General features: G+C 35.7%; 7 protein-coding genes across 8 annotated transcripts in view; 6 read left to right on the top strand and 1 right to left on the bottom strand.

Moving 5' to 3' along the window:
• Positions 1 to 3,789, top strand: part of LOC104733610 (condensin-2 complex subunit D3-like) — a 7,663-nt gene extending 3,874 nt beyond the window's left edge. Inside the window, exons 3-10 of the mRNA XM_010453178.2 lie at positions 24 to 212; positions 1,266 to 1,757; positions 1,891 to 1,982; positions 2,074 to 2,161; positions 2,256 to 2,370; positions 2,492 to 2,624; positions 2,723 to 2,897; positions 2,981 to 3,789. Of these exons, the coding sequence (XP_010451480.1) occupies positions 24 to 212; positions 1,266 to 1,757; positions 1,891 to 1,982; positions 2,074 to 2,161; positions 2,256 to 2,370; positions 2,492 to 2,624; positions 2,723 to 2,897; positions 2,981 to 3,655 (1,959 nt within the window). The 3' untranslated portion in view covers positions 3,656 to 3,789. The remainder of the gene's footprint in view (positions 1 to 23; positions 213 to 1,265; positions 1,758 to 1,890; positions 1,983 to 2,073; positions 2,162 to 2,255; positions 2,371 to 2,491; positions 2,625 to 2,722; positions 2,898 to 2,980) is intronic.
• On the top strand, positions 4,207 to 8,010 carry LOC104732051 (protein pleiotropic regulatory locus 1). Its single transcript, XM_010451578.2, has 17 exons — positions 4,207 to 4,396; positions 4,494 to 4,518; positions 4,735 to 4,837; positions 4,950 to 5,031; positions 5,138 to 5,206; positions 5,367 to 5,451; positions 5,576 to 5,668; positions 5,829 to 5,892; positions 6,034 to 6,119; positions 6,193 to 6,294; positions 6,404 to 6,487; positions 6,589 to 6,649; positions 6,778 to 6,844; positions 6,941 to 7,018; positions 7,137 to 7,201; positions 7,294 to 7,371; positions 7,626 to 8,010. The coding sequence occupies exons 1-17, from the start codon at positions 4,263 to 4,265 to the stop codon at positions 7,796 to 7,798; spliced, it is 1,449 nt and encodes a 482-aa protein (XP_010449880.1). The 5' UTR covers positions 4,207 to 4,262; the 3' UTR covers positions 7,799 to 8,010.
• On the top strand, positions 8,723 to 9,643 carry LOC104732050 (late embryogenesis abundant protein Lea5-like). The gene is made up of 2 exons (XM_010451577.2): positions 8,723 to 9,015; positions 9,280 to 9,643. The coding sequence occupies exons 1-2, from the start codon at positions 8,933 to 8,935 to the stop codon at positions 9,509 to 9,511; spliced, it is 315 nt and encodes a 104-aa protein (XP_010449879.1). The 5' UTR covers positions 8,723 to 8,932; the 3' UTR covers positions 9,512 to 9,643.
• Positions 10,426 to 13,396, bottom strand: LOC104732048 (bidirectional sugar transporter SWEET17). Of its 2 annotated transcripts, none has more exons than XM_010451575.1 (6): positions 13,286 to 13,395; positions 13,118 to 13,154; positions 12,791 to 13,001; positions 12,264 to 12,428; positions 11,354 to 11,473; positions 10,426 to 10,789 (listed from the first exon to the last, which is right to left on the bottom strand). In XM_010451575.1, exons 1-6 carry the CDS (start codon positions 13,317 to 13,319, stop codon positions 10,631 to 10,633), a joined length of 726 nt encoding a protein of 241 aa, XP_010449877.1. In that variant the 5' UTR covers positions 13,320 to 13,395; the 3' UTR covers positions 10,426 to 10,630. The 2 variants fall into 2 exon arrangements, with proteins under 2 accessions (XP_010449877.1, XP_010449878.1); XM_010451576.2 differs by lacking the exon at positions 10,426 to 10,789 and adding an exon at positions 11,014 to 11,258 and having other exon boundaries at positions 13,286 to 13,396.
• On the top strand, positions 16,720 to 18,490 carry LOC104732047 (dynein light chain 2, cytoplasmic). The gene is made up of 3 exons (XM_010451574.1): positions 16,720 to 17,057; positions 17,440 to 17,545; positions 18,179 to 18,490. The coding sequence occupies exons 1-3, from the start codon at positions 16,872 to 16,874 to the stop codon at positions 18,259 to 18,261; spliced, it is 375 nt and encodes a 124-aa protein (XP_010449876.1). The 5' UTR covers positions 16,720 to 16,871; the 3' UTR covers positions 18,262 to 18,490.
• On the top strand, positions 20,387 to 22,378 carry LOC104732046 (acylpyruvase FAHD1, mitochondrial-like). Its single transcript, XM_010451573.1, has 7 exons — positions 20,387 to 20,569; positions 20,780 to 20,945; positions 21,027 to 21,079; positions 21,424 to 21,486; positions 21,673 to 21,723; positions 21,824 to 21,941; positions 22,027 to 22,378. The coding sequence occupies exons 1-7, from the start codon at positions 20,462 to 20,464 to the stop codon at positions 22,140 to 22,142; spliced, it is 675 nt and encodes a 224-aa protein (XP_010449875.1). The 5' UTR covers positions 20,387 to 20,461; the 3' UTR covers positions 22,143 to 22,378.
• LOC104732045 (DNA-directed RNA polymerases IV and V subunit 4) lies at positions 22,954 to 24,541 on the top strand. The gene is made up of 8 exons (XM_010451572.2): positions 22,954 to 23,076; positions 23,169 to 23,231; positions 23,357 to 23,488; positions 23,592 to 23,703; positions 23,788 to 23,865; positions 23,953 to 23,986; positions 24,070 to 24,138; positions 24,228 to 24,541. Exons 1-8 carry the CDS (start codon positions 23,025 to 23,027, stop codon positions 24,300 to 24,302), a joined length of 615 nt encoding a protein of 204 aa, XP_010449874.1. The 5' UTR covers positions 22,954 to 23,024; the 3' UTR covers positions 24,303 to 24,541.

Genomic DNA, 26,825 nt, shown 5'->3' with positions numbered 1-26,825 from the left:
TATTTATAATAACTCGGCTATTTTCTGAAGGGCTTGATGAACAAGGTGAGGAACAGGGTGTCGAGTGTAATTCTTCTACATGGGCTGGCGATCGAGTTTGTCTTTTGCAAACAATCTCCAATGTTTCCCTTCAGCTGCCAGCAGAGCCTGCTGCAGACCTGGCTGACAATTTGCTGAAGAAAATCGAAAAGTTTAACCTCCATTCTGCTGAGGTAATAATTAATAGGGACTCTAATAAATACTTTACGTGATATCTCCTATAAAAAATCAAACACATGCTCCGAAAGCGCTAAAAGTCAGTGGTTTCTGTCTTCAAAAATATTCTTTCAGATTTAAATATATGATTACTTCTCTTTAACTGGGACCTGGACGATTGAATTGGCAGATCATTATTAACTGGTTTGAAAATGGAAAATTTTATGTTTAATTCATATATGGTCCATCTGTTCCCAGGATCTTAGTCTATGCCATTGAATGACAGGTCGATGCACATGTTAAAGCATTAAAAACTTTGTGCAAAAAGAAGGCATGCGCCTCTGAGGAGTCTGATATGCTTGTCAAGAAGTGGGTAGAACAACTTTTATCTAAGGCATCTAAGGTCACTGAGAAGTACATCGAGGGGGTCTCTAGTAATAATCATTCTTTTGTTACACCAGCAACACTCGGAAGTAGAAGAAGCAAGAGACTGGATTCTGTGTCCAAGAAGTTATCAAAAGTAGTCACAGCAGTATATACCATTGGATCTTGTGTCATTATATATCCTTCTGCTGACACCACCAAAATTGTTCCGTTGTTACATACTATCATCACTTCAGGAAATTCTGATTCAAAGCTGAAAAACAAATTGCCACAAGGTGATGTTTGCTTGAAACAAAAAGCTCCTCCTCTCTACAGTCAGTCTTGGTTGACCATGGCGAAGATGTGTTTGGCTGATGGGAAGCTTGCTAAAAGATATATCCCTCTCTTTNCGAAAAGTTTAACCTCCATTCTGCTGAGGTAATAATTAATAGGGACTCTAATAAATACTTTACGTGATATCTCCTATAAAAAATCAAACACATGCTCCGAAAGCGCTAAAAGTCAGTGGTTTCTGTCTTCAAAAATATTCTTTCAGATTTAAATATATGATTACTTCTCTTTAACTGGGACCTGGACGATTGAATTGGCAGATCATTATTAACTGGTTTGAAAATGGAAAATTTTATGTTTAATTCATATATGGTCCATCTGTTCCCAGGATCTTAGTCTATGCCATTGAATGACAGGTCGATGCACATGTTAAAGCATTAAAAACTTTGTGCAAAAAGAAGGCATGCGCCTCTGAGGAGTCTGATATGCTTGTCAAGAAGTGGGTAGAACAACTTTTATCTAAGGCATCTAAGGTCACTGAGAAGTACATCGAGGGGGTCTCTAGTAATAATCATTCTTTTGTTACACCAGCAACACTCGGAAGTAGAAGAAGCAAGAGACTGGATTCTGTGTCCAAGAAGTTATCAAAAGTAGTCACAGCAGTATATACCATTGGATCTTGTGTCATTATATATCCTTCTGCTGACACCACCAAAATTGTTCCGTTGTTACATACTGTCATCACTTCAGGAAATTCTGACTCAAAGCTGAAAAACAAATTGCCACAAGGTGATGTTTGCTTGAAACAAAAAGCTCCTCCTCTCTACAGTCAGTCTTGGTTGACCATGGCGAAGATGTGTTTGGCTGATGGGAAGCTTGCTAAAAGATATATCCCTCTCTTTGCACAGGTCTGTCAATTTGCTGTTTGCTGATTCCAGTTTCCACGATTATTTTTGGAAAGGAAAATTTTTAGTTTTAGTTTCCTTTATCCCTGCAGTTTACTGTAACGTATTTGACTTCGTTGATGCCTTCCTCTTGCAGGAGCTTGAAAAGAGTGACTGTGCAGCCTTGCGTAACAACCTTGTAGTGGCAATGACAGACTTTTGTGTTCATTATACAGCCATGATTGAGTGGTAAATCATCCACAGAACATTAACATTTCATTGAACTTTTCTCAAATGTTAAACATGACTGATACACTCTAATGTTTTTTTACCTGGATAGTTACATACCAAAGATTACAAAACGTCTTAGGGATCCTTGTGAAGTTGTTAGAAGGCAGACCTTCATACTTCTCTCAAGGTTATTACAGGTATTACTATTCTCCACAGATTCTTTATTTTGCCGTTGTTGAAAAATTCGAGGCTTGAAGATTGATAAGCAAGCTTGTTGCTATATTGATTCAGAGAGACTACGTGAAGTGGAGAGGAGTCCTCTTCCTTCGGTTTCTTCTATCGCTAGTGGATGAATCTGAAAAGATACGCCGACTTGCAGACTTTTTATTTGGTAGCATCCTTAAAGGTATGAGAACTCGTGGGAGCAACCATGAAATGCATACTTTCATTCCATATTATTGTAAATTCTTACAGAGACACATGATATCTAGGGTTTTGATTATTGTTATGCCCCATCTTGCTTATAGTTAAGGCGCCACTTCTAGCTTACAACAGTTTCGTGGAAGCTATTTATGTCTTAAACGACTGCCATGCCCACACTGGCCATAATAATCCAGATTCTAAACAATCAAAAACAAAGGATCAAGCTTTTTCTGTCAGGTACTTCTGTTAAAGTTATATAGTCTATGCTCATACAAAAACTTGATATTTTGGTGTGGATGATTTTAGTGCTTCTTTTTGTTACATTTGTTCTGTAGAGGGAATGATGAAAGGGCTAGGTCTAAAAGAATGCAGATTTACATTACTCTGCTTAAACAGATGGCTCCAGAACACCTATTGGCCACATTCGCCAAATTATGTGCAGAGATCCTCGCAGCTGCTTCTGATGGAATGCTCAACATAGAGGATGTCACTGGTCAGGCAGTCCTACAGGTAATTTCCAAATTGCTCCACAGCTTATTATTTCTTCTCGTGATCCGCCTGAGTTATTAACTGGTTTTGTTCTCTCGGTGTAGGATGCATTTCAAATCTTGGCATGCAAAGAAATCCGCTTATCAGTTTCCAGAGGAGCATCGTCAGAGACAGTGGAGATGGAGGAAGAAGGTGGAGACTCCAATGCAGCTGCTGCGAAAGGAAGAGCCATAACGCAAGCTGTTAGAAAAGGTTTGATTCAGAACACCATTCCAATCTTCATTGAGCTCAAGAGGCTATTGGAGAGCAAGAACAGTCCTCTTACAGGTTCGCTCATGGACTGCCTCCGTGTCCTCCTCAAAGACTACAAGAACGAGATTGAAGAAATGCTCGTCGCTGACAAACAGCTTCAGAAAGAGCTTATTTACGATATGCAGAAGCACGAGGCTGCAAAGGCAAGGTCCATGGCTAACCAAGGGGTTGCCTGTGGGACGAGTCGTGGAAACGGTGAACCTGAAGAACCAGCAACAAGCGAGAATGTTAGAGATTCGGGATTGGAATCGAGAGTGGTTGCGGCGGCTGCTGATGCGGTGGCAGCGAAGGCGGCTAGGTCGGTGTTGAAAGAGATAAATGGTGGAGCTGCAACGCCGCCTCTGAGTGCAATGAGTGTTCCAAAGCTAAGGTCGAGCCGTGGAGGTATCCAGAGTGGTCGACCATCGGCTGATGTGTTGGAGTCTTTGAGAAGAAGACCAACGTTCATGTCTGATGATGAGAGTTAGAACTTAGAACTTAGACTCTAGCAATAGCTTTGCTGTAAATGCGTAACTTTGATATTTTTCTTTTCTTGAGATTCGATCGACACTCTAGTATATTTACTATTAAACTGCATCAGACATTAAATATGAATTTTTAATTAAAAAATCTTAAATTTAATGTGAATTTTAAGCAAAAAAAATTATTCACCTGCAAAATTATGAAAAAATTTATTATACAAATTGACCATCCAACTTCACGTAGACAAAGCAATATTCCATACACCAAAATTAGATAAAAACTAATTTTCAAAAAGTAAAATTTTCATTCTTTTGACATTTTTCAGAAGAACAAAAAAAAAAGTAATTCAAAGTCTTAAAATAGATTATCAAAACTATAAAAAAATAGTATATAGAGCAGTAGACTAATGAATATGAGTGTGAAGAATAGTTTACTCTTTAATTATTATATTTCCAGTAAAATAAGTTAATAATATTCTTTTATTAGTTTCGGTCGGCGCAGTGAAATTGATGTGTAAATAAATAAACTCATCAATAATTAAAACCCCCAATTTGCAAAATTCACTTTCGTATTCTCTCTCTCTTTCTCTGTAAAACCCTAAAAAAAAGAACGATGCCAGCTCCGACGACGGAGATCGAACCTATCGAAAAACTGTCACTGAAAAAGCTCAGTCAAAAATCCGTCAAACGAGCACTTGATCTTTTCACTCCTGTCCATGGCCAATTCCCTCCTCCTGACCTCGAAGCGTTAGTCTTCTTCGATCCCCAATTTTTCAATTCCAATCTTCCTTTTTTTTTTTCCTTGAAAGTATTTACAAAGAGTTCTTCGTTTTTCTTCTTGCAGCAAGAAGATTCGTCTTAGCCATAAGGTAAACGTCACTTCTGTGTAATTCGTTTATTTGAGTCTCTATAATTTAGCTTCGAACTTAGGTTTATTAGGTTTTCTTAGCATTTAAGACTACAGTTACCAATACTGATTAAGATGGTTTATTTGCTTTAACTCTCTGTGATTCACTGATTATAGTGTGTTCTTGAGCTGTGAGTTGTTGTGTATAAGATTGGTTTTGGAAAATTTTCATGTACAGATGAAAGTTGCATATGGAGGTGTAGAGCCTGTGAGTCAACCTCCACGTCAACCTGACCGCAGCAATGAGCAGACTGGACCCTCCAACGCCCTTACCCTCCCAGGTATTTTCCCATATCATTTGTTGGTGAAAGATAAAAATTAGTTTCCTGTTTCCTATTTGAATTTCGTTTAAGCATTTCTTTCTTATTGTCTCTGCTCGATAAATCTTTGCAGGTCCAGAAGGGTCCAAGAGTGTGCAAAAGGGTGTGACAGAGAATGCCCTTGTTGTTGGTCCAACTTTACAGCCTAAAGGCTTGTAAGTATTTCCTTTAGCTGTTGGTTTTGTTGATCTGATATGCTAATTGATGTTCTACTTATATCACGAGGATGCTCATTATATATATTTGGTTCTCGAATTGAAGGAACAATATTGGTCCCTCAGGCAAAAGCACCACCATTATACCTGCCACTGGATCCTCATCATATCAAAGGTTTTTTGTCTCGTCCTTATCCTTGCTTTTCTTCTTCATCTGTATTGAAATTCATTTACATCCATGCAAATTAGACTTCCCCGAACCTGAAACTCTCTAAGCTTGTACCTTTCTAATTCTGGTTCCTTTTTTCTGGTGTGCGTCTTTCTGCGTGTTAAAGGAATCTTTCAACTGCTGCATTAATGGAGAGGATACCAAGTAGATGGCCCCGCCCAGAGTGGCATGCACCATGGAAAAATTACAGGGTAAGATGTGTGGCACCGTACTGTTGATGCATCACAATGGTTTTGGCCTTTCGCTTGTCCCCAGAAGGCTCTTTCTGTTCATTTAAGATGTTTCTTGACTTGTGGTTAATTTTTGTTTTCACAGGTCATTCAGGGGCACTTGGGCTGGGTCAGATCTGTCGCATTTGACCCGAGTAATGAATGGTTTTGTACTGGTTCAGCTGATCGTACCATCAAGGTTATAGAGAGTATTTCTTCTTCATATAAATTTTTCCGAATCTGTTTTCTTGATTCAAAACTTCCATCCTGTTGGGAAACTTCCACAACTTTAGCGCTTGTAGATGCAATCCTGAATGAAGTACACTTTCTGAATTGCTTGCTTGTGTTATATTCACTAGATATGGGATGTAGCAACTGGAGTTCTGAAGCTAACACTTACTGGGCATATCGAACAAGTACGAGGTTAGCCTCTTAAATTTCTTCCAGTTTCTTTCTTATAATCTCTTAAATTTCTTGCATTTTATCTCGTTAGACATCTCAATGATTATCACTCGAGAACAAGTACAAGTTTAGGCTTCTTTTATTTTTTGAATATTGTTACAGGCCTTGCTGTAAGCAATCGACATACCTATATGTTCTCTGCTGGTGATGACAAACAAGTCAAATGCTGGGACCTTGAGCAAAATAAGGTTACAACTCTATTCTTTTCCTTATCTGAACAACTCATATCTGTTATCTAATGCTCGTGGATTACTTTGATAGGTTATCCGTTCTTATCATGGTCACTTGAGTGGTGTCTATTGCTTAGCTCTCCACCCAACTTTGGACGTGTTACTAACTGGAGGGCGAGACTCTGTCTGCAGGGTTAGAAAATATTTTAAAATACTAAATCCTTTGTTTGTTAGTATATATATTGCTCTGCTCTTTTGATGCTTGAGCTTTACTGAATTTTTCCATGTTTGCTTATTTGCAGGTCTGGGATATTCGTACCAAGATGCAAATTTTTGCACTCACAGGACATGAGAACACCGTTTGTTCTGTTTTCACTCGGCCAACTGTACGTATCTTTTCACATGGACTTCTTGTTGTTGATTTGGATTTCTTTTGGGAATCTTCTTATCATGGTAACTGGAACTCACTTGATCTGTGATGATGCAGGATCCACAAGTTGTCACTGGATCCCATGACACCACCATTAAATTTTGGGACCTTCGATATGGTATGTCTTATCATTCTAACCATCTGCTTGGACTTAAAAGCCATACTTCTTACATCCCTTCTCATTGTGTAAACATTGGCGCAAGTATATGGTTTCATTTGAATAATGCTGGATTATATTATATGCAGGCAGAACAATGGCAACGCTAACACATCATAAGAAGTCTGTCCGAGCAATGACTCTCCATCCTAAAGAGTATGTATAGTTGCATGGCATCCACCATGTCTTTCCAACAGCCGAGTCTTTAAGACACTCAACCTACTTTTCCTAATGTTCTCTCTTTGTTTGTAGGAATGCATTTGCTTCTGCATCAGCTGACAACATCAAGAAATTTAGCCTCCCAAAGGGAGAGTTTTGCCACAACATGCTGTAAGTCTCTGCTGGATAGATATATATCCATTCTTTGGCATCCTTAAAGCTTTTGAAATAAGAGATATCATATATTTGTTGACGTGTTTGAACAATGTTGTCTTTCTCCATGAAACAGTTCACAGCAGAAAACCATAATTAACGCAATGGCTGTGAACGAGGATGGTGTAATGGTCACAGGAGGTTAATAATTTTATTTCTGACTCTCTTTCTTTATGTGATTGTTTGCTTTCATTATCATTTTCAACTAAAATTGATTCTGTGTGCGAATTAAGGTGATAATGGAAGTATATGGTTCTGGGACTGGAAGAGTGGTCACAGTTTCCAACAGTCAGAAACTATTGTACAGCCTGGTACGTATATTCACATATCCTGTTTCATGTTCCTTTGCTCTTGATCTACTGGTAATGGTAAGATGTAGAAGTCTCAGTATGTTCATTTAACGTAGTCAATTTTGAGTCTTGCTGAAGACCCAAATTTCAGAAGTGTAATATGATTGAGAGCTCGAAGGAAACCAAGAAAGTTTTGAAGACGTAGGATTAGGGTTTATGTAAGTGATAGTAAAAGGGTCCTAATTTATTGTGGTTGGGTACATCTTATATGGCAGGTTCACTGGAGAGTGAAGCGGGTATATATGCAGCGTGTTACGATCAAACAGGTACGAGACTGGTAACATGTGAGGCCGATAAAACAATAAAGATGTGGAAAGAAGATGAGAATGCAACTCCAGAAACACACCCGATCAACTTCAAACCGCCAAAGGAGATTAGGCGTTTCTAATTGTATTAGCATCTCAAAGCGCTGTGTTGAAATCTGACTAATCGTCATGATTCTGGTTTTTGGATCAACTTGTCAAAGGTTTAGGCGGGGAGAGGAAAAAACAAAAAACGGGCCATGTACTTTTATGTATTCTAAAGGCATTTGTAATTTACTCTTAACAAAAGTAGATCATGTACTTTTTCTTTTAATGTTGAGAGAACGTTTAACTTTCATCTCCCATCTCTTAATTTCTCTTTTTTGAGTTTTTTTCTGAAGTTGTTAGTTTGTTACGACTAGATTGGAATTTAAGATATAATATGTTGACATATGGATCATTTAGATTTAGTATATGCGTTCGGGGGCATAAGAAACCAACCTTTTAAGACGAAGAAAAATCATGAAATAATTAAATGATTAATATGGAAGCACTAAAAAAGAGACGACGCTGGTCATGAAGCTCGTCTGGCACGATGACAGTCATGACACCTGTGTCACTGTGTGTGTTGTTATGTGATACGCACGTAAGTAAGAGACACGTTTAAGGGTATCATCATCATTCAGATCTCACCACCACCGACGTCTTCTGATCTTTTGTACCGAAATTACTTGTTTATTCGCAGATCTTTTATAGATCTTTTCATTTTTCTATAACTTGGAAGTATCGTCAAGTGGAAGACGTACATTGGTTTTTATTTGCTCCAATACAATTAGAGCAACGCACCTTCATGACTACAACAAAACAAACTAAAATGTGATTTTATCATCAAATTTAAACTATACCAAATTACAAACAGTTTTCTTCACTAATAGTCCCTTCTTACACATTTACAGTTTTTTAACCTTCTCTTCTTTACTCTTGGCAGTAATTATGAGCAGTGGGCCCATAGTAAGGCCCATTAGCCCAAATTTTTCTACCGTTGTGTATATAAAGCGCGCCCAAAACCCTAAAGAAAGACTCTCATAAAACCATCACCGGAGAAAACCTGACGGCGGCTTAGCACCGGTGGCTACTGCAAAAAAGATTGTTTTCTTCTTAGGCTTAATACTTGCCTTTGAAAGAATATAACGATCTTTGTTTTTGCGGTAGCTAAAACGCTAAGCTCTATATCGTCCAATCTTTATAAAATTAATATTTCGTTATATTCAAATAAGAAAATGGCCGCTCGTTCACTCTTCGGCGCCCTCAAGCATATTTGCTCCGCCACATCTGGCAATCTTACTGGTTCCATTGTCTTAAGGTACTTGTGCCGTGTGCGTAAAAGTTACAATAATCCATTTTTTCCAAGTTACGATTTACGAACTTACGATATATATATATATATATATACATATATACATATACAAACTCTTTACTTACTTAGATCTATTAAAGATACTTATGCATGATGTTATCACCTTTTTCTCGTTATATTCTCTAATTTTTCCTGTTTGGAAAAATATATAATCTTACCCTGAAAATAAAATATATAATCAATGTCGTATTGTTGTTATTGGGAGTGTAGGAGGAGTTACGTTGCGACATCCCAGAATGTGACAGCAACAGGATTGAGTAAGGGAGGTTCCACCAGAGTTATGGTAGGGAAGATCGAACAAAGGGCTTTAGATCAAGAGGCAGAGTCTGCTTGGGGACCAGATCCAGTCACGGGATACTACAGACCCTCCGATCGTGCGGCTGAGATTGATCCAGCGGAGCTTAGAGAGTTGCTTTTGAAAAACAAATCCAAGTCTTTCTAAAAGGATTCTGATTGGTCGGTTCCAGGGGAAGGTTGTCGTAGGCGATTATGTTGATTCCGTGTGTTGTCTTTTGTCTTGTATCTGTGTACGGGAGCGTTTTAAGTAAAAAAATAAAAGATAATATTTATAATAGTTCAAAAATATAATTTATGTATTTTATCACTACAGTTATGATTCTCGAGTCTCGACCAACGTCAACAAAAACGAGATACCTTCACTATCGACTTATATTGTTACCATACAGGCCCGGCTCAATATTTTTTTGGTCCCTGTGCTCCAACCAAAAAAGGGCCCTTTGTTCTCTGTATTTTTCTTCTAGATTTTTTAAAAATACATCATAAAACACTAAAAAATAAGGAAAAAATTTTGGGGACCCTGTGCTAGTGCACCGCTTGCACACCCTTAGAGCCGGGCCTGTTACCATATTGTTTATATATATCAAATACAGCAAAGATTCTATGTGTTAGTATTATGATGGTTTCACCAAAGTTTTGTTGAGGCTGTAATACAATGCAACCGGGCTATGAGGATTGAGAATATGATGTTATCTGGCCCCATTATTGGGCCTAATCGAGTAACAACAATGTACGAAGTACTTGGTTGCCACAATCGATTATGAATGAATCGTGTTGAACTGTGTAGGGGATATCAAGATCTTTGCATCATTTAAGCTATGCCGAGATAAACATTTTTGGACGCCTTGAGAAGATGATAAACCTTGTGTCCTTCCTAATGAACCAAATTAATTGTGCCACTATAGTGTAAAAGTTTTTCAAACCAGATTTGAAAAAATAAAAAGAGAATTGTGGAACCAATGAGAATGAGTGGTGCTGTGGTGGTATTGGTTTTGTTTCATGATCCACCGATACTTTTATATATGAGGATAAGTTATGGTCAATATAACAGCGTCCAAGAATATGTAATACTCCATCTCTAAATTAATCTAATTTTATCCAAAAACTAACGTACACAAAATCGCACACCACAATAGATGGACACAAAAATAGAAAGATTTATATTTATAACTATGAGACCCAGATTAACAAGCTCTTCACGATATAAAACAAAAAAAAAAAAATCTAGTAAACTGATTTGTTGTAAAACGAAAGAGAAATAGATTTAAGAGAGGAGAGGGACATCACGTGATGTGAGACCTTCCTCTTCATCTTGAGCAATCTCACTAACGCCGTTGCTTAAACCAACCGGTTTGGCATTTCTATAAATTCCATAAAGTATGAGTTGCATTGTCCCAAACACAAACCCTACTCCATTTGGCACCTACTCATTTTTTAACCACAAAAAGAAAGAAAAAATTATTATAAATTAAGCACAAAATACTTTATTCTCAACAGCATAATCAATCAAATTTCAAACACCTATCCAAAACCTCAAGAAGACGCATTAGGGAAAAGACCCCACGAAATAGTAGTTGTTGCATATTGTAGACCACACACTTTAATTTTCTAAAAAGATTAATTGTTTGTAAACATCACCACAAAAAATCATTTGTTTGATGTTGGAGGCTTGAAGTCCACATTTTTAAATTTCTTAAAAAAAAACATTATGCACATAAATCTACATTTTCTTCCAGAAGATTTTTTTTTTCCTTATAAACTAGGTGTCATGAAAAAGACAATATATTTTAGTGGTTGGAATATTAAAGAGACATGGGGTCGATTGAAATAGCTTCGTTGAGTTTTCGTGTTTTGTTCTTTTGTGTATGTCCAAAGCCAAAGACTATGAGACACTGGGGACAGCATGAGAGCGTACGTAGGAGTTATAACCATAAATAAGTATGTATGTGATCAAAACAGTAAAAACAAAAAAAAGAACGATACTTACGAGTAAGAAGACGTCGTGTTGGAGTGAAGCATAAACAGCCCAAATCGCGCCGTTTAAGAAGAGAAAAAACGACAACCAAAACGGCATGTATTTCACGCTCTTTGTCGTCACTACTGTTTTCTGTAAATTTAATTAACGAAGACACTATTAAGTTTGTTTTATTATAATAACAGATGATAAACTAAAAAAACACAATTTTATTTATTTTTGTCGCCAAAAAATATGAAAACGAAATGATACGTATATCACTATATGTCTTTATCTAAGATTTTATATATAATGGACCCACGAAAAAAGTCGTGGTGCATTATTATAGCTGGGAAAAAAAAAAATACAACAATTGTGACGTTTATATTCAGATTTTAGATGTAGAAAAATCTAATGACGTACAAGTCTTTCTAATTGATATGTGACTTTGATTTTTTTTAAAGACGTGCTTAAAAGTTAAAAAATGCCATATGGTGGTTGTTGGTTTATAAATATGATGATGATTGCATGTGTGAACGAAAATAACCTTTATAAACTAAATGAACAACTACCACAAAAATGAACCTAGATATGCCTTATTTCTGAAAGAAAAAAAAACAAATAAAAAAATAAATCTACTATAAACGATATTCGAACTCCACTAACTAAAAAACAAAACTAAATTAATTAAAATCATTATGTTTTAATACAAAAAATTTAGTCTTCAGACCAGGTGGGTCACTTTTGATTATGGACGGCCACAAGAAAAAAAGAAAAAAACAATTATTAATTTATGCAAATTCAAAAAGGACCAAGTGGGATATGAACAATGAATGATATCATAATTTCAAAACGTGGGTGATATAAAAAGTACCTAAACGCTACTAAACGCAATGAAATTGACAGATAGGTGGAAGAAATTAAGATTAAGGAATGAACTTACCATAGCAGAAAGAGGAGAACCATACATTATAATATTTAGACCAGCAGATATGAAACCTATCGATTGAGAACGCATCTTCTCATCTTCGAACGCACTTCTCGTTGCTACAATCGCTACGATTGGGAAGAATACGTTCAACATCGCTACCACTATTATTGTGTTCAACTGTCAAAAGAGAAACAAAAGTAACAACATATCAATTTGAGCATAAAAATATATAAAGTTTCAATCATACGAACCAAAACACTTTTGTAAAATGTCGAAATATATTGGAAAATTTTACTTTACAAGTCATCCTAGACTCCCTCCTAGTGTATATATATTATAACAAGTGGATCAAATATTTTAATCAACTTGACTTTAGGGAGAAAAACATTAATCAATTTAAAATGCGACAGAGAAATCTGATAATCAGATCCAAATCTGAATAAAAATGCATCAAATAAAAAAAAGATTTTAACCAGCTATCATATAAGAAACACTGAAGATCATACACATATATAATAACAAAAAATATGAAAAAAAACCTTGAGATGTCGAGGGGCATAAAAGAGAAAAAGTGAAACGTAGATGGTTTCAACAAAAGCACCAAATCCATTGACGGTGGAAACAAGATACTCTCCGGGAGTAACGATGCCGTAATATGTCCATAAAGACGATCCTAGCAACGTGCAAATATATGGCAAGCTTTTGTACTCCTCCGTCGATCTCCGCTTCACTATTTTCCAAAACGTCTCCCTGATGATTTTGTAAAATAATTTTGGACCGATCGATGTTAAAAAAAATTATAGAGTATATGACTCAATTTGGTTACTTGTTACAAAACTTAAAAGAGAGAAAGAGAGTGAGCTCACACTGGTGAGAGGAAGACGAGAACGGAGATTACATTTCCTGCGTCGTTCAAACACCAAATTATAAGATAAGAGGTTACCGACACACATATATGTTACATCATCATACAAGATCGTGAAGATGTGTACGTAGTAGAGATCTTATAAGAATACGTGCAAAGAAGGTATTACCTATGACTCCAATATAGAAACTTGGCTCTGCCATTTTTGGAGACAGAGTTTTGAGAAAGAGAGAGAGAGAGAGAGAGAGATGGGGAAGAGGAGGAGGCTACTTACTTAATTCGGGAAACGTGACTTTTGGGTTTTATAATGTGTTTTTTTTTGTTCACACTATAATGTATCCAAGTATGCAACTGTGTATATTGGTGTGATTGGTGGTTACTATTGGATGAATGACAAGAAACACACATTCATGAGCTGGGGTAAAATAAATTATAGGAATAAAATAAACTAGATACTGGATTTTTTTTTTCATGTTATAAAAAATAAGGTTAGTGGAATATAGATTTCCCTACATGATCAAATTGTACCATTTTAATTAGTGGGATATAATTTTATATGAGCTTTTAGAGTTTTGGTTCCATAATTTTCAAGATTTGAGACTAAATGTGACAATTAATATGTAACAATAATTTATCTTCAAGAAGTTGCCACATGAATATAGGTTTGGTAATGTAATTTTCATCTTACACAATAAACATTCTACATTTATCATAGGATTGGGCATAAATACGCCCACTCCTAAAATAAAAATAAGTATTTGAGGAATAAGGACTTGAGCAACTATCATAGTTTTGATACTTATATAAGACAGTCAAATTACACATATTTTTTAAACCAATGAATTAACTCGCAAAAAAATTGTAAATAATTTGCAAGTAATAGGAATTTTGCATCCACACCTACTTTCTACAAAAGTATTTACCATTACACCTACTTTTTATTACTCATATACTTTTCTCAAGTTTAATTACATTTTACCCCTCACTTCTTCTAACATTTCTTCCCAACTAGATGGTTTTCAATTTTTTTAGAAATTAACTCTCTATTCAATTCATCTTTACTTTTTCTATTTCTTTCTCATTTTTATCTCTTTTTTTTTCTTGGTAATCATTTATTCAACATTTGTTTTTCATTTTAATTAATATATATTTTAAGTATAACTTGGAAATAAACATTGTTTGCATATTTCAATTTTTGTCCCCATTTTTGTTTTCACAAAAATTAAAGTAATTTATGAGTTAAATCTAAATCAAATATAATTAAATGGTATTTATAGCCAAATCAACAATTTTTAAAGTCCAAACTAAATTAAATAAATAGTTTTGGAATTGAAAATTTTATTTAACTAAATTTTCTATCTAAAAAAATTGTATTCTAACGTATTTTTCTATCTAAAAAATTGTACTATAACCTTGATCAATAGATATGTTTCCATATAGATACCCTTTGAAACTCTTGTTTGATACTATAATATGTGTCTATGCTTGATGTAGATACTATTACAATTCATGGATACAAGTTACACATGTGGATAGTAACTTGAAATCCATGTAGAGTTAGTGCATTAATGTTCACTTTTTAAGATACATGGTTAGGCTTTTATATTTTGTGTCTAGTATTTAGTGTGTTAGGCTTAAAGATTTAGGTTTTTGTGGATTCAATATCTGTGAATCCGCAAAACCACATCCAACCAACCACATTACATACTCAAATTATGAATTTAATAGACTAATTAACTATCCAAAAATAAGTATCCACAAATGTTTTTGAAGCAAAACTTGTGACATCCAACTCCAATAGTTGAGAGAAGCTCTGCAACCTACAATGTTTTCTTACAAACTTTGTATCTATGTTGAGTTAATGTAAAAGATATTCTTAAAGTCTTATAATACAATATAGTAATTTATATAAAAAAATTAGTTATACATGACTAATTTACCAAACCATAAACTTTTTAATTAATTAGGTTTTTATATTATTTTAAAATGTTCAAGCATAAGTAAAAGTTTTATTAAAAATGTTGTAAAAGTATAGAAAGAGTTAAAAGTAGGTCTAAGTGTAAGAAGTTAGAGAGAAAGTATGTCTAAATGGCAAATGCTAATGTCCCAATCAATTTTAGGAAAGTATTTAAAATTGTGGATACTCAATTTTAGTAAACCAAAATATGGATACAAAGTTTTATTATTCGTACTGAGTTAAGTAGCACCTCTAAGTACTTGCATTGCATTGCATTGTGGCCACCCCTAATTTATACAAACAAGATGCAATAAATGCATAAAGCAATTTGTAGAAACTAGTGTTTTAAACTTTTTTAGCCAAATCTATAACAAATGCCTTATTTATGAAATTGTTATACAAGTAGCAACCACTGTATTTAACTATAGGGTTAAACTATATAAGAACCGGACGCTTTAATTTGGGAGGGAATTAGCAAACTATAAATTAACACATGTGCCATGTGGTGGCAATTGGCTAAGGCAAAAGTCGAGCCTGCATAATTTTACTACCTTTAATTCAGACTGAACAACTCTTTTTATTTTGTTCTTGTATTAAAAGAGTCATTCAAGGTTTCTTAAACAAATTGAAAAGAAAATTGTTAAGTAATCATAATCAAATGAAAGCAATGGTAATCTGTACTCGTTGAGATACTCAACTTGGTCGCCACTCGCTAGTAAACTTCAACCACAACCCTCTATGACGTTGATGTCACTTTTAAGACTAACAAACGATATCTTCTTCTTCTTTTATTCAAATTTCAAATCCAAAAATCATGAAATTTGATCAACATCCACAATACAATATAATATATACGCGAAATATGGACTTACGTAAAAAATTAGTGAAATCACGGTTGTGAGGACTCTATGTTGGTGGGTAGGCCATTTTGTGCAACCCCACGTTCCTTCGTTGGAGTTCACAAACTATGATTCATAAACATCTTACCTTATCAAATATATACAAAAAAAAAAAAATTACAAAAAAATTATGATATGAGGTGATTATTTGACATAGACTATATAAAGAAAATATTGTCTATTAATAATATTCTAAAATGCCTTTGAATAATACCAATAAGTACTATTAACTTACCATTCAATTCTTTTAAAAATTTCTACTGAATGTTTACCTATAGTTATTATGAAATATATTTTTTAAAACCTGTTCATCTTAATAGAAATTCAAAAAATTGAGTCAAGCAGGAGAATAAACACAAAAGAGACGAGACCATAATTTTAGCATTACATGCCAAATAGTTGAATAAACTACTAACTAGGCGCTTACTAGCAAACATTTTATTTGGTTTTAGTTTTATCTCTGTTATATTTCAAATACGATACAATTTCTGTTATATTTCAAACTAAAAAATTAATTAATAAAGTTGTATCGTAAATATAAAACAACAATTAATATTAAACAAAAATTTCACGTATATACAGTATTTGTGTTATGCTAAACCAAAGTTAATCTGCTTTTGGGCCCCTGAGATATGAGTATCGAGGTTCACTACACATTTGGGCCGTTGGACCCAATTAGCTCAGAAACGATGCCGTATCAATGAGTTCCAATCTATGCAGTTATCGGTAGTATCTTTTGACTCGGACACGAAAAATCTATACTAAATAAAGTACTGACTACTACTAGTGTGAGACTATAGCCTCCGTGCTTTACGCTTTCCTTTCCTCTCTTCTTCATCAAATCTGATTTTCAAAAAAAGGTGTGGCCGACGAACGAAACTGAAAACAAAATAAGAAAGATGAGTGACGGGAGGAGGAAGAAGAGCGTGAACGGAGGAGGTGCACCGGCGCAAACTATCTCCGATGATCGGAGATCTAGTCTTCCGGAACTCGAAGCTTCTCCACCGGCTGGGAAACGAGCTGTTATCAAGAGTGCTGATATGAAAGAGGATATGCAGAAGGAAGCTATCGAAATCGCCGTCTCCGTTAGTCTCTCTTACTCTCCCTTTGTGTACATTCTTCGGATTTAGGGATTTTTCTTATCTTGATCTTGAGTTTTAGGGTATGAGTGATGCTTATTGATTTGTGCCATGTGATAGTTTTTTTTTAGGAATTACTCACTGATTTGTCATCTCCTGGAGTTCGATTTGATCTTATTGCTCTCAATCTCAACTTTTCGAAATCTGATTTTGTTATTGTGTACGGAACGGAACTAGATGTTAATGTTCTTGTAGGCTATAGAAGTTTTTCCCTGATGATCGCTTGGTTCAAGTTAGAGTCTCTCTTAAATTATATTTGGAGCGATTGATGTATACTACTGCTAAATGAGGATTTACAATGTCAGAATCTGGGGTTTGCTTTTTGTAGGCATTTGAGAAGTACAGTGTGGAGAAGGATATAGCTGAAAATATAAAGAAAGAGTTTGACAAGAAACATGGTGCTACTTGGCATTGCATTGTTGGTCGCAACTTTGGTTAGTTTCCTTTCCTTATTTACTTAAGTTCTCATTAAGGTGGCATTTTTTGAAAACAAAAGGCTCAGTTAGTGATTTCTTACTTTCTTAGTAGCTAATTCTGGTTTTGAACATATTGTCGTCGTTGGTTCATTTAGTTTTCTTTGATTTTCGTCCGGTTAATATAGTGAGTAAGATCTTCTCTGTTCTAACCTTACTTAATTTGGAACAATTGTTTGTCTTGCGGCTTGAATAGTTTTTGTGCGCTTAGTGTTGAAGAAAAATTTTGGGTTAGGTTCTGGTCCCAGTGACATGGAAGTTTGATACTGCAAATAATAGACATGTTGGTACCACCAAGCTAGGTATTCATTTTCTGAGAAGGAATCAAGTAAGTTTGGGTTATGTTTTTGGTCCCAAGGACGTGGTACCACCCCCTTAGCCTCACAGTTCGTGGATTTAAGCTTTTCTTTACTAAGCAAAAGTACTCATGTGCATACATCAACAATCAAGTGATATATCTTTGCAAAAGTATTCATGTGCATGATACATCAACAAACAAGAGATTATCTTACTGGGTTTCTATTATTTGTCTGTAGAATCTGATTGCCGTTCTCGTTTGATACTTATTCGACAGATATTTCTCTATTTCTGTAGGTTCTTATGTAACGCACGAGACAAACCATTTCGTTTACTTCTACCTCGACCAGAAAGCTGTCCTGCTCTTCAAGTCTGGTTAAGAATTGGAAAACCAGGCAAAGCTCATATTGTGATGTTTCAGTCGCATTATCATCAATTATCGCGTTGTAGTTAGTAGTATCTTGTTTTTGTATGTATGTGTTACTTTTAAGGCTTTAACCAACCAGATTTGGAGAATAAACCCCTATAAAAGTCTTTCAGTACATGTCATGCATCTTCTTCAAATGTAAATTTTGATTTCACGAGATTTAAAAAACCAAGTTTGATCAATCTAAATTCCGATTTGTGTTGCTTTTTTCTTGTAAACATAAATTAGTCAAAACTAGAAGATCGCCTTATGAACATGATGAATTCGGTATTTTCGAATTTAAGGGGTGTCATATGTGAAAATACAGAAGTTTGGGAATTGGGATTCGAATAGTCATACTACCACTAATTGACTCTTTGTTTTTACTTTTAAATTAGATGTTAACTTCGTTATTTGTTATTCAAAGTCAAAACACTTTTTTAAATGACCGCAAGTTTACGAGAAAATGCTACAACAAGTTTACATGAAAATAGAGACAACATCGGTAATTACATTCCATGCCAGTTTGACCATTAGTTTGCGATGTTACACTTGTGATATAAATAATACAACCCCTTAACAATTTACTTCACGATTCACACCATAACCAAAGTCCAAAGCTTTAGTTTCCAAACCAAAAAATTCAAGCCATGGACGCGAAGAACTCCAAACCTGATGCAGCCAAAAATTTTGGTACGAGCGGCGGAAGCTGTGGTTCCGGTAAAGTTTCCGATAAAACGATGGTTGCACCTGGATCTGGTGGAGCGCAACACATATCGAGGGAGGCTTTTGAGAGCAATCCTAAGAAGTTCTTTGGTGATCTTCACACCGAAGAGAAGAAATGAATCATCATTTAAGTGAAGAATAAAATGATCAAAGTGATAATATTTTGTTTCTTGTTTTCTCCTTGTTGGTGTGATCATCCTCCAGTTCACCTATGAAGTGAAAATACAATAATATGATTCACAATTTCTGAGCTGTTTTGGCTTATTCTATATGGTGGTTTTCTTTTATTCAGGTTATATAATTATAATTACGATCTTACATAAATTAAGATCTACGCATGAAAAAGGCGAATGAAGATAACCTCATAACTTAAATTGATGATATTTTCATATTTTCCTGCATTAAATTTTTATTTATTTATAATGTTCTGTTGTATTTATCCATCCACACAAATCCACATCCATATTTTTTGTTGGGCTTTACGTTGGTGTTTATGGATTTTGAATACAGAATCTTTGATCTTTCCACCCAATACAAAAAAGCAGACCAACAATAAAAGAGAACAAAAGCAAAGAACTCAACGTTTAATTTAAAGACTAGAAGCCCACAATGAAGATGTTTTCACCATGTTTTTGGTTCCAAGGATGTGGTACCACCCCCTTAGCCTCACAAGTTCGTGGATTTAAGCTTTTCTTTACTCAGCAAAAGTATTTATGTGCATACATCAACAATCAAGTGATATGTCGTAGCAAAAGTATTCATGTGCATGATACATCAACAAACAAGTGATTATCTTACTGGCTTTCTATTATTTGTCTGTAGAATCTGATTGCTATTGATCTCGTGTAATACTTAATTCGACGATCTCTATTCATGCAGGTTCTTATGTAACGCACGAGACAAACCATTTCGTTTACTTCTACCTCGACCAGAAAGCTGTCCTGCTCTTCGAGTCGGGTTAAGAATTGGAAAACCAAGAAAGCTCATTGTGATGTTACAGTCGCATTATCATCAAACATCAATTATCGCGTTGTAGTTAGTATTTTAAGGCTTTAACAAACCAGATTTCGAGAATAAACCCATATAAAAAAGCCTTTTAGTACATGTCATGCATCTTCTTCAAATGTAAATTTGATTTCACCAGATATAAAAAAAACTCAGCTTTGATAAATCTAAATTTTCCGATTTTATGTTGCTTTTTTTCTTCTTTACATAATTAGTCAAAACTAGAAGATCGCCTTACGAACATGAATTTGGTACTTTTCGAAGTTAAGGGGTGTCATATGTGAGAATACAAAAGTATGGGATTAGAATAGTAAATTCCGGGTTTAGTAGACTCGATGACAAAAATTACCGAATTTTATATTTCCACGAGTTTGACCAAAAGGAGAGAAAAGAGAGAAGAGAAGAGAAGTGTCTGTTGAATTTTGTATTGCATCGATCGGAAAATGGCGACGTCAATGATACAGAGGATGTTCAAACAAGGCACCAAGATCGTCTGCGTCGGGCGTAACTACGCCGCTCACGCCAAAGAGCTAGGCAACGCCGTCCCCAAGGTTCTTCTGTTCAATCTCTCTCTCTTTCTCTCTCTTTTTTTTTTTCTGAATTAAAAACAATTTCTGAGATTCTCATCTCTTTGTAATTCAATTGTTATGGACTTTTTTTTTTTTTGTTATCCACTATCATTTTGATCCAAGATCGACACTATAAAATCGGAGAGTTGAAATTTTGTGATCTGTGAATATCTTAAAAATTTGGGAAAACAGGAACCAGTGATATTCTTGAAGCCAACATCATCATACTTGGAAAACGGAGGAACGATTGAGATACCACATCCTTTGGATTCACTTCACCATGAAGTGGAACTTGCTTTAGTTATTGGACAGAAGGCTAGAGATGTTCCTGAATCTATTGCTATGGATTACATTGGAGGTATGTATTTTTTAGTGTCTAGTAATGTTAGCTTCTTCGTCATTTCTTATTACATTTTCATCGTTTCTTTGATTTCTGAAGGATATGCGGTTGCTCTTGATATGACTGCTCGGGAACTCCAAGCGTCTGCCAAGGTAGTTCATTATCAATGGATCTTGTGGGGGTTTACATGTATACAATGATGTTTCTTTTATTCTCTTATTTCTTTGCATTTACCTGAACCAGTCTATGTTAAACCTGCACAAATGGTCAAAACATCAATGATAGAACTCGTTCTTTTTTTTGAAATCTCTTCTATAAGCTCTATAGATCGATATTTTTGTATTTGGGGGTCATGACTTGGGCTTTTCAGACTGTTTTCAACCACCATTTATATAAACCAAAATCATGGATTTGAGGTTTTGCATGAAGAGTGATCTGGTTATCAGTTTAGTTTTGTGCTTAAACATATATATCGTGTTTACATTCTCTTTTTCAGGCTGCTGGTCTCCCATGGACGCTTGCTAAAGGACAAGATACCTTCACTCCTATCAGCTCTGTTGTAAGTGTTGATCTCAAACCTAGATGCTAGTTTCAACACATCATATAGCTAGGTTATATGAAAAGTTTCGCTGCAGCCAAGAGGTTTAAGGATATCATAGCCAACTTGACTTGAGGATCATATGTCCTGTCCTGCTGAGAGTTTCCGATCTTCTAGATTAATTTTGTTTCTTCTGTCACTTTTCAGTTGCCAAAGGCGATGGTGCATGATCCTGACAATCTAGAACTTTGGCTTAAGGTTTTGTCCCTCCCCCCCACTCTCTCGTTCTGTTGTCACTTAAAAGTTATTTCCCCACTTAAGAATCTGCAGTGGCTAAACGGAATTTAATATGTGACAGGTTGATGGTGAAATAAGACAGAAGGGTGTGACAAAAGATATGATCTTCAAGGTCCCGTACCTCATCAGCTACATTAGTTCTATAATGACCCTTTACGAAGGAGATGTCATCTTGACAGGTACTGACATATATATAACTTGTGTGTGTTTTCCCATCTCAAAAATAATTCAGAACGTATAAAATACAATCCAATCAAATTATAGGCACACCAGAAGGTGTTGGACCTGTAAAGATAGGTCAGAAGATAACGGCTGGGATCACCGGTCTATCTGAAGTTCAATTCGATGTCGAAAGGCGTGTCAAGCCCTTGAGCTCTTAGGTTATAATTTCTTTTCCTACAAAATGTCAATCTTATAAAATCATCTCTAATTTTAATCAATTACAGTGTTTTCCTTACACTTGAGAAGGGAGAATGTAACGTTTTAGTAAAACTTGTACCTCTTTCATTTGTAATTTCTAATAACAATTGGCTCTATGAGCGGTTTAGATTGTTTGTATGGGAACCATTTGGAAAGTTGTTGTGATATTTATCATTGGAATTGGCGAGTTTTGATATATTGACGTCTACAACATTCCCATTAATCCTGATTATATTCGTTTATACAAGTGAGCTTAGAGTTTCTTGGTTTCAAGAGAGTTTGATAAAAACCAAAGGCCAAAATAGTTGAACCAACCGAGCTCACCCAAGATACCGAAACAGCTTAAAAGAGTTGGTTGAAGCAGCAGAGAATCAAGGAAGCATATTTTATCCCCTCAAGCAAATTGGGGACTTAGATGTTATCTGACATTGAATGTATCAAACTTTTATTATTACAGTATTTGTTCAGGAGAATCTCATACCGAGTTGGTTAAAGTTTGGAAATGATATTTCTTTCGGTATAGTGGTTCATATAGAAAGTGGGAACGAACAAGATTATGACGGTGTCCAACGTGAATCATCGAATATAAAGGTGTGGAGAGAAGCTCAAATCCTCTCTATTCCCTCTATCTCTTGGCACAAAAAGTCAAAGTTGTGACATATTTGAGTATAAACTCGTGGGCTCAAGTCGTGGGTTTATTAAATTATGATGATATATAAGCCCAAGAAGCCCAATCGACCATATTCACTTTGGCTGTGCTTTCTTCTTCAGTCTTCACCACTGTAGTTTTTGTAAAGTTTGCATTTTTATCTCTCCCTCAATCCTTGTCTCGTAGCAGAAAAATGTCAGAGAAAGGAGGCAAAGGGCTCAAATCCTCTCTCAAGTCCAAAGATGGTTTGTGTATTCCCCAATCTGTTCTTTCTTGTTAATAGCGTTTTCCTCCAGACTCGGTTGCTAAGTTCTAGGGTTCTTTTTTATTGGTGAAGGAGGGAAGGATGGGAACTCAACAAACCCAAAGAAGGGTAGAAAAATCCACTTTGATCAACAAGGTTTAACCTTTTTTCATCTTCTTCTTCTCTTCATCTGATTTCGAATTCAAAGTCTCAAGCTTTTTTTTTTTTCGTTTTGATTTGATAAAAATGTCATCTTTATTGTTTATGAATGTGTGCTGCAGGGACCCCAGCACCTAATTATAAGATGCTCAACGGTTCTGATCAACCATTTCAGAGTTCTACTTCTAAAGGTGGCAAAGCAGACAAACCTACCAAGTCTAGCAAAAGCTCTCTGCAATCGTTTGACCTCAAAGGTTTGTTAAAAGTATTCCCATTTTGCTTGTGAGGGTCTTTGTTTCGGTCTGGTTCTGTGTTTTCATCATTTTGCTTGCTGTGTGATGATTGGAATTTTTGTAGATCTTCCTGAGAACGCTGAATGCATGATGGATTGTGAAGCTTTTCAGATATTAGATGGAATTAAGGGGCATTTGGTTGGGTTGTCTGAAGACCCATCCATTAAAATTCCTGTGTTAGTAATATCTCCACTTACAACATTTTCTCTACGCTGAATGAGTCTCTCTAGTTCTCTAACACTGTAGTTTTCAATCTCCAGGTCGTATCACAGAGCAGTAGCTTATGTGGAGAGTTGTGTTCTTTACTCAAACCCTCAATCTGTCAGACAAGCTCTTGAGTATCCTTTTTAGCTGTGCTTATTTCTTATTCTGTGTATTTTTGATTGTGTGTTGTTTTCAAACTTAGCGATTGTGATTAATATCAGACCTCTTAAAACACATGGTATCTCTGATGGCGAGGTAACAAGACACTACTTAAGCACTTTGACTCTATAGATTGACAAAGCGTTATTTCTAATGCTGAGTGTTGTTGTTATGTGTAGATGTGTGTGATTGCAAATGCTTCTCCAGATACCGTAGATGAAGTTCTTGCCTTTATTCCATCGCTGAAGGTGAGGCTTCTGAAGCTACCAGAGTCTCATGTGTTTGTTGTTTTATTCTTTGAGATCTAAATATACTTGGGGAATTTTATACAATGCAGGCTAAGAAAGAGGTGCTCAATCAACCCCTACAAGATGCATTGGTGGAGCTATCCAAACTGAAGAAATCGGAATGATGAACAGACGGCTGCAGTGAATTGTTCAGTGCTAGGAGTAGTTTGCAGCTAAACTTGAAAATGTATTGGCGTCTTTGCCTTTCTCAACATTACCTAACCTGCACAATGGCAACTTTTGTCTAGTTTTCTTTGGCCATTGGTACTTCTTTTACTGTGATTTAGTATGTCGGTTTGGAATCGTCTTTATTTGTCGTTGACAATAGCATTTCGCATCTGAAGACACCAACTTCTTTTACTTAGTATGGCAATCTTATAAATCTGACTTGAATGCAATCTGCCTAGTAAAATTATTAACAAATGACCAAGTTTATGACTTAACTATGTGATGTTTGTGATATGCTTCGCGAGGATCTGTGATGGTTCTCATTTTAACGTTTTGCACAATGGCTACGATTCAACTTGCTGTCACAGCTGAAGGTGTATATGTGTCTCCAAACATGTGGGTACGTCCTTGACTTTAGAACTCCCATCCAACGATCTTTGTGCATGAGTAGGAACGACCTACCTAATGGGCAGCGACGTTACCTTCTACAGAGGTCTCTACAACACGCTTTCCCCAAAGAATTGTACTGTCTCCAAGCGTCACACGGAGGGAACACCGAGGGAAGGTTTGTTCCTGTCCATGTTATGGAATCCCTGTGTTCACCATAACCCTGTTTCGACCAAATGCCTCACAAAGACTGTCACCTGGACTACCTTGATTTCTGGTTACAAGCATCATGATTGACCCCGAGACTTGGTTTCAGTTCCATTGAGTTCACTTTATATAGCTTGAAAAAAGCTGTTGCAGCTGAGCGGCTGTTGTGGTCGCCATCTTCACGGCTCCGATTCGAATGTTCACTCTGGTAGCTGTCTTCTTGATTTGTACACCACTATATATGGTCTTATGGATGATGCTTTAGAGTAGGAATGAGAATTTCTTGAAGATCGCTGACAATGCTAGGAAATGTGGTACAGATTAAGGCTCTGGAGCATTTTCAACGGATGCTTCCCATTTCATCGTTCATAGGCCTATACAACAAGTAATAATGATCATCCAATATATGTATTTTTTTATATATATCAAACCTCTAGCAAGATTCAAACATCAAAACAAATTTAACATTTTTTATGAAATTACCATATTAGATGTTAAGCCGCCAAAACTTTTACCGTTAAATGGTAATTTTACAATTACCATCAACTACGACGAACACATGTGTACTAAAACATTCAATCCCTTTAAAAATTTTGGTAGACTTCCTTTACCATCAACGACGAACAAATGTGTACTAATATTCCCTTTTGCGCTTTTGGGTAGACTTCCATTTTCTTTTCTAAATATTGGAAATGATCAAACTCTCCATAGATTTTAATTTTCCAATTTCTTTACTATGCCTTAACGGAATGAGTATTTTACATTTTTAATGAGATTACCATATGTATATATCCATGTACAGTACAGGGATAGAGAGTTATCATAGCTAGCAAGGGTTTTGACTATCTCACAGCAAAAAAGAAGGAAACAAAAACTTGTTTTAACAAAAGAAATCGATCACGATGTCGTTAACACGCTTTGCTATACTTTGCATAATCTTTGTTTCTCTCTTTGGTGTGCATGAATGTAAGTATAGTTTTGCTTTTGCTCATAACTCTCTACCATACTTATATTATAATCACGTCTAGCTAATGACTGTTTTCTTTTTTAGGTAGAAACGTTGACGAGGCTTTCAAAGAGAACAAGATAAACCTAATGAACATAACGTGTTCGCGAGGAGTATGCAGCAATTTACACTATTGTTATTGCTGCATCAAAGACTCCAGCGAATGTTTCAGCAGTAGGGACGACTGTTTTGGTGGTTGCACCCAGCTTTACGGCCCGCCAATAAACGCGACCCGAGCGACAAACGGAGCAAGCAAAGAATTAGGTCTACCAATTTTGTCTAGTTTTCTTATGGCAATTTCTTATTTTGCTTTTTAGGATAGTTCTTTAGGTCTTTAACGTTACCAAATTTTTCTTGTTTTTAATAGTACCACTTAACTAATCCACTCCTTAAGATAGGTTTAAGAGATTTTAAGAGCCTTATTTACTCATTTTGATTTTCCAATAATAATTTATCTTAAACTGGTTGTATGACTTGAACACTCGGCTCTAAAACTCGTGGATGTGTAAATAAAAGCTGAAGAGTAAAGAACTTTCCTCAGTCCTCAGTCAAGCCATGAGGATATTCTCTCAGTCATTCTCTCACTCAAGCATGAGGCTGTGTAAATAAAGCTGAAGATATTCTCTCAGTCAGGCCTTTCCTCTATCTTACTTTGCTATAATTTGCATCATCTTCCTAAAAATGCATATGTTAATTTACATGTCGGATTCATAGAGTTCATTGGAAAAACCACGACCTACTGTTCATGGGACAAGTAAAGAAAGTTGTTTGTATATATGCCCGACATCGAATCATCTAGCCATACACTCAATTCCGAGAAGAAACGGTGTAAGCAAAAGGGTTAGTGCCATGCATCAATTTAATTTGTATATTTTTCTTA

The sequence above is a fragment of the Camelina sativa genome, chromosome 12 (assembly GCF_000633955.1).
Source record: "Camelina sativa cultivar DH55 chromosome 12, Cs, whole genome shotgun sequence".
In the NCBI taxonomy this organism is placed as follows: domain Eukaryota; kingdom Viridiplantae; phylum Streptophyta; class Magnoliopsida; order Brassicales; family Brassicaceae; genus Camelina; species Camelina sativa.
This window is presented reverse-complemented; position numbering and strand designations above follow the sequence as displayed.

Excerpts from the sequence above, each read along its gene's own strand:
- LOC104732046 (XM_010451573.1), top strand. The coding sequence starts at position 20,462 with ATGGCGACGTCAATGATACAGAGGATGTTCAAACAAGGCACCAAGATC. Across the intron at positions 20,570-20,779 it reads TAGGCAACGCCGTCCCCAAG|GAACCAGTGATATTCTTGAA; the intron begins GTTCTTCTGTTC and ends TTGGGAAAACAG. Across the intron at positions 21,942-22,026 it reads AGGAGATGTCATCTTGACAG|GCACACCAGAAGGTGTTGGA; the intron begins GTACTGACATAT and ends ATCAAATTATAG.
- LOC104732050 (XM_010451577.2), top strand. The coding sequence starts at position 8,933 with ATGGCCGCTCGTTCACTCTTCGGCGCCCTCAAGCATATTTGCTCCGCC. Across the intron at positions 9,016-9,279 it reads ACTGGTTCCATTGTCTTAAG|GAGGAGTTACGTTGCGACAT; the intron begins GTACTTGTGCCG and ends TTGGGAGTGTAG.
- LOC104732051 (XM_010451578.2), top strand. The coding sequence starts at position 4,263 with ATGCCAGCTCCGACGACGGAGATCGAACCTATCGAAAAACTGTCACTG. Across the intron at positions 5,669-5,828 it reads CAGCTGATCGTACCATCAAG|ATATGGGATGTAGCAACTGG; the intron begins GTTATAGAGAGT and ends TATATTCACTAG. Across the intron at positions 7,202-7,293 it reads TGGTGTAATGGTCACAGGAG|GTGATAATGGAAGTATATGG; the intron begins GTTAATAATTTT and ends GTGCGAATTAAG.
- LOC104732047 (XM_010451574.1), top strand. The coding sequence starts at position 16,872 with ATGAGTGACGGGAGGAGGAAGAAGAGCGTGAACGGAGGAGGTGCACCG. Across the intron at positions 17,058-17,439 it reads CTATCGAAATCGCCGTCTCC|GCATTTGAGAAGTACAGTGT; the intron begins GTTAGTCTCTCT and ends TGCTTTTTGTAG. Across the intron at positions 17,546-18,178 it reads CATTGTTGGTCGCAACTTTG|GTTCTTATGTAACGCACGAG; the intron begins GTTAGTTTCCTT and ends CTATTTCTGTAG.
- LOC104732045 (XM_010451572.2), top strand. The coding sequence starts at position 23,025 with ATGTCAGAGAAAGGAGGCAAAGGGCTCAAATCCTCTCTCAAGTCCAAA. Across the intron at positions 23,704-23,787 it reads CCATCCATTAAAATTCCTGT|GTCGTATCACAGAGCAGTAG; the intron begins GTTAGTAATATC and ends TTCAATCTCCAG. Across the intron at positions 23,866-23,952 it reads TCTGTCAGACAAGCTCTTGA|ACCTCTTAAAACACATGGTA; the intron begins GTATCCTTTTTA and ends GATTAATATCAG.
- LOC104732048 (XM_010451575.1), bottom strand. The coding sequence starts at position 13,319 with ATGGCAGAGCCAAGTTTCTATATTGGAGTCATAG. Across the intron at positions 13,155-13,285 it reads TTTCTATATTGGAGTCATAG|GAAATGTAATCTCCGTTCTC; the intron begins GTAATACCTTCT and ends TGAACGACGCAG. Across the intron at positions 10,790-11,353 it reads AACACGACGTCTTCTTACTC|GTGCCAAATGGAGTAGGGTT; the intron begins GTAAGTATCGTT and ends AAAAATGAGTAG.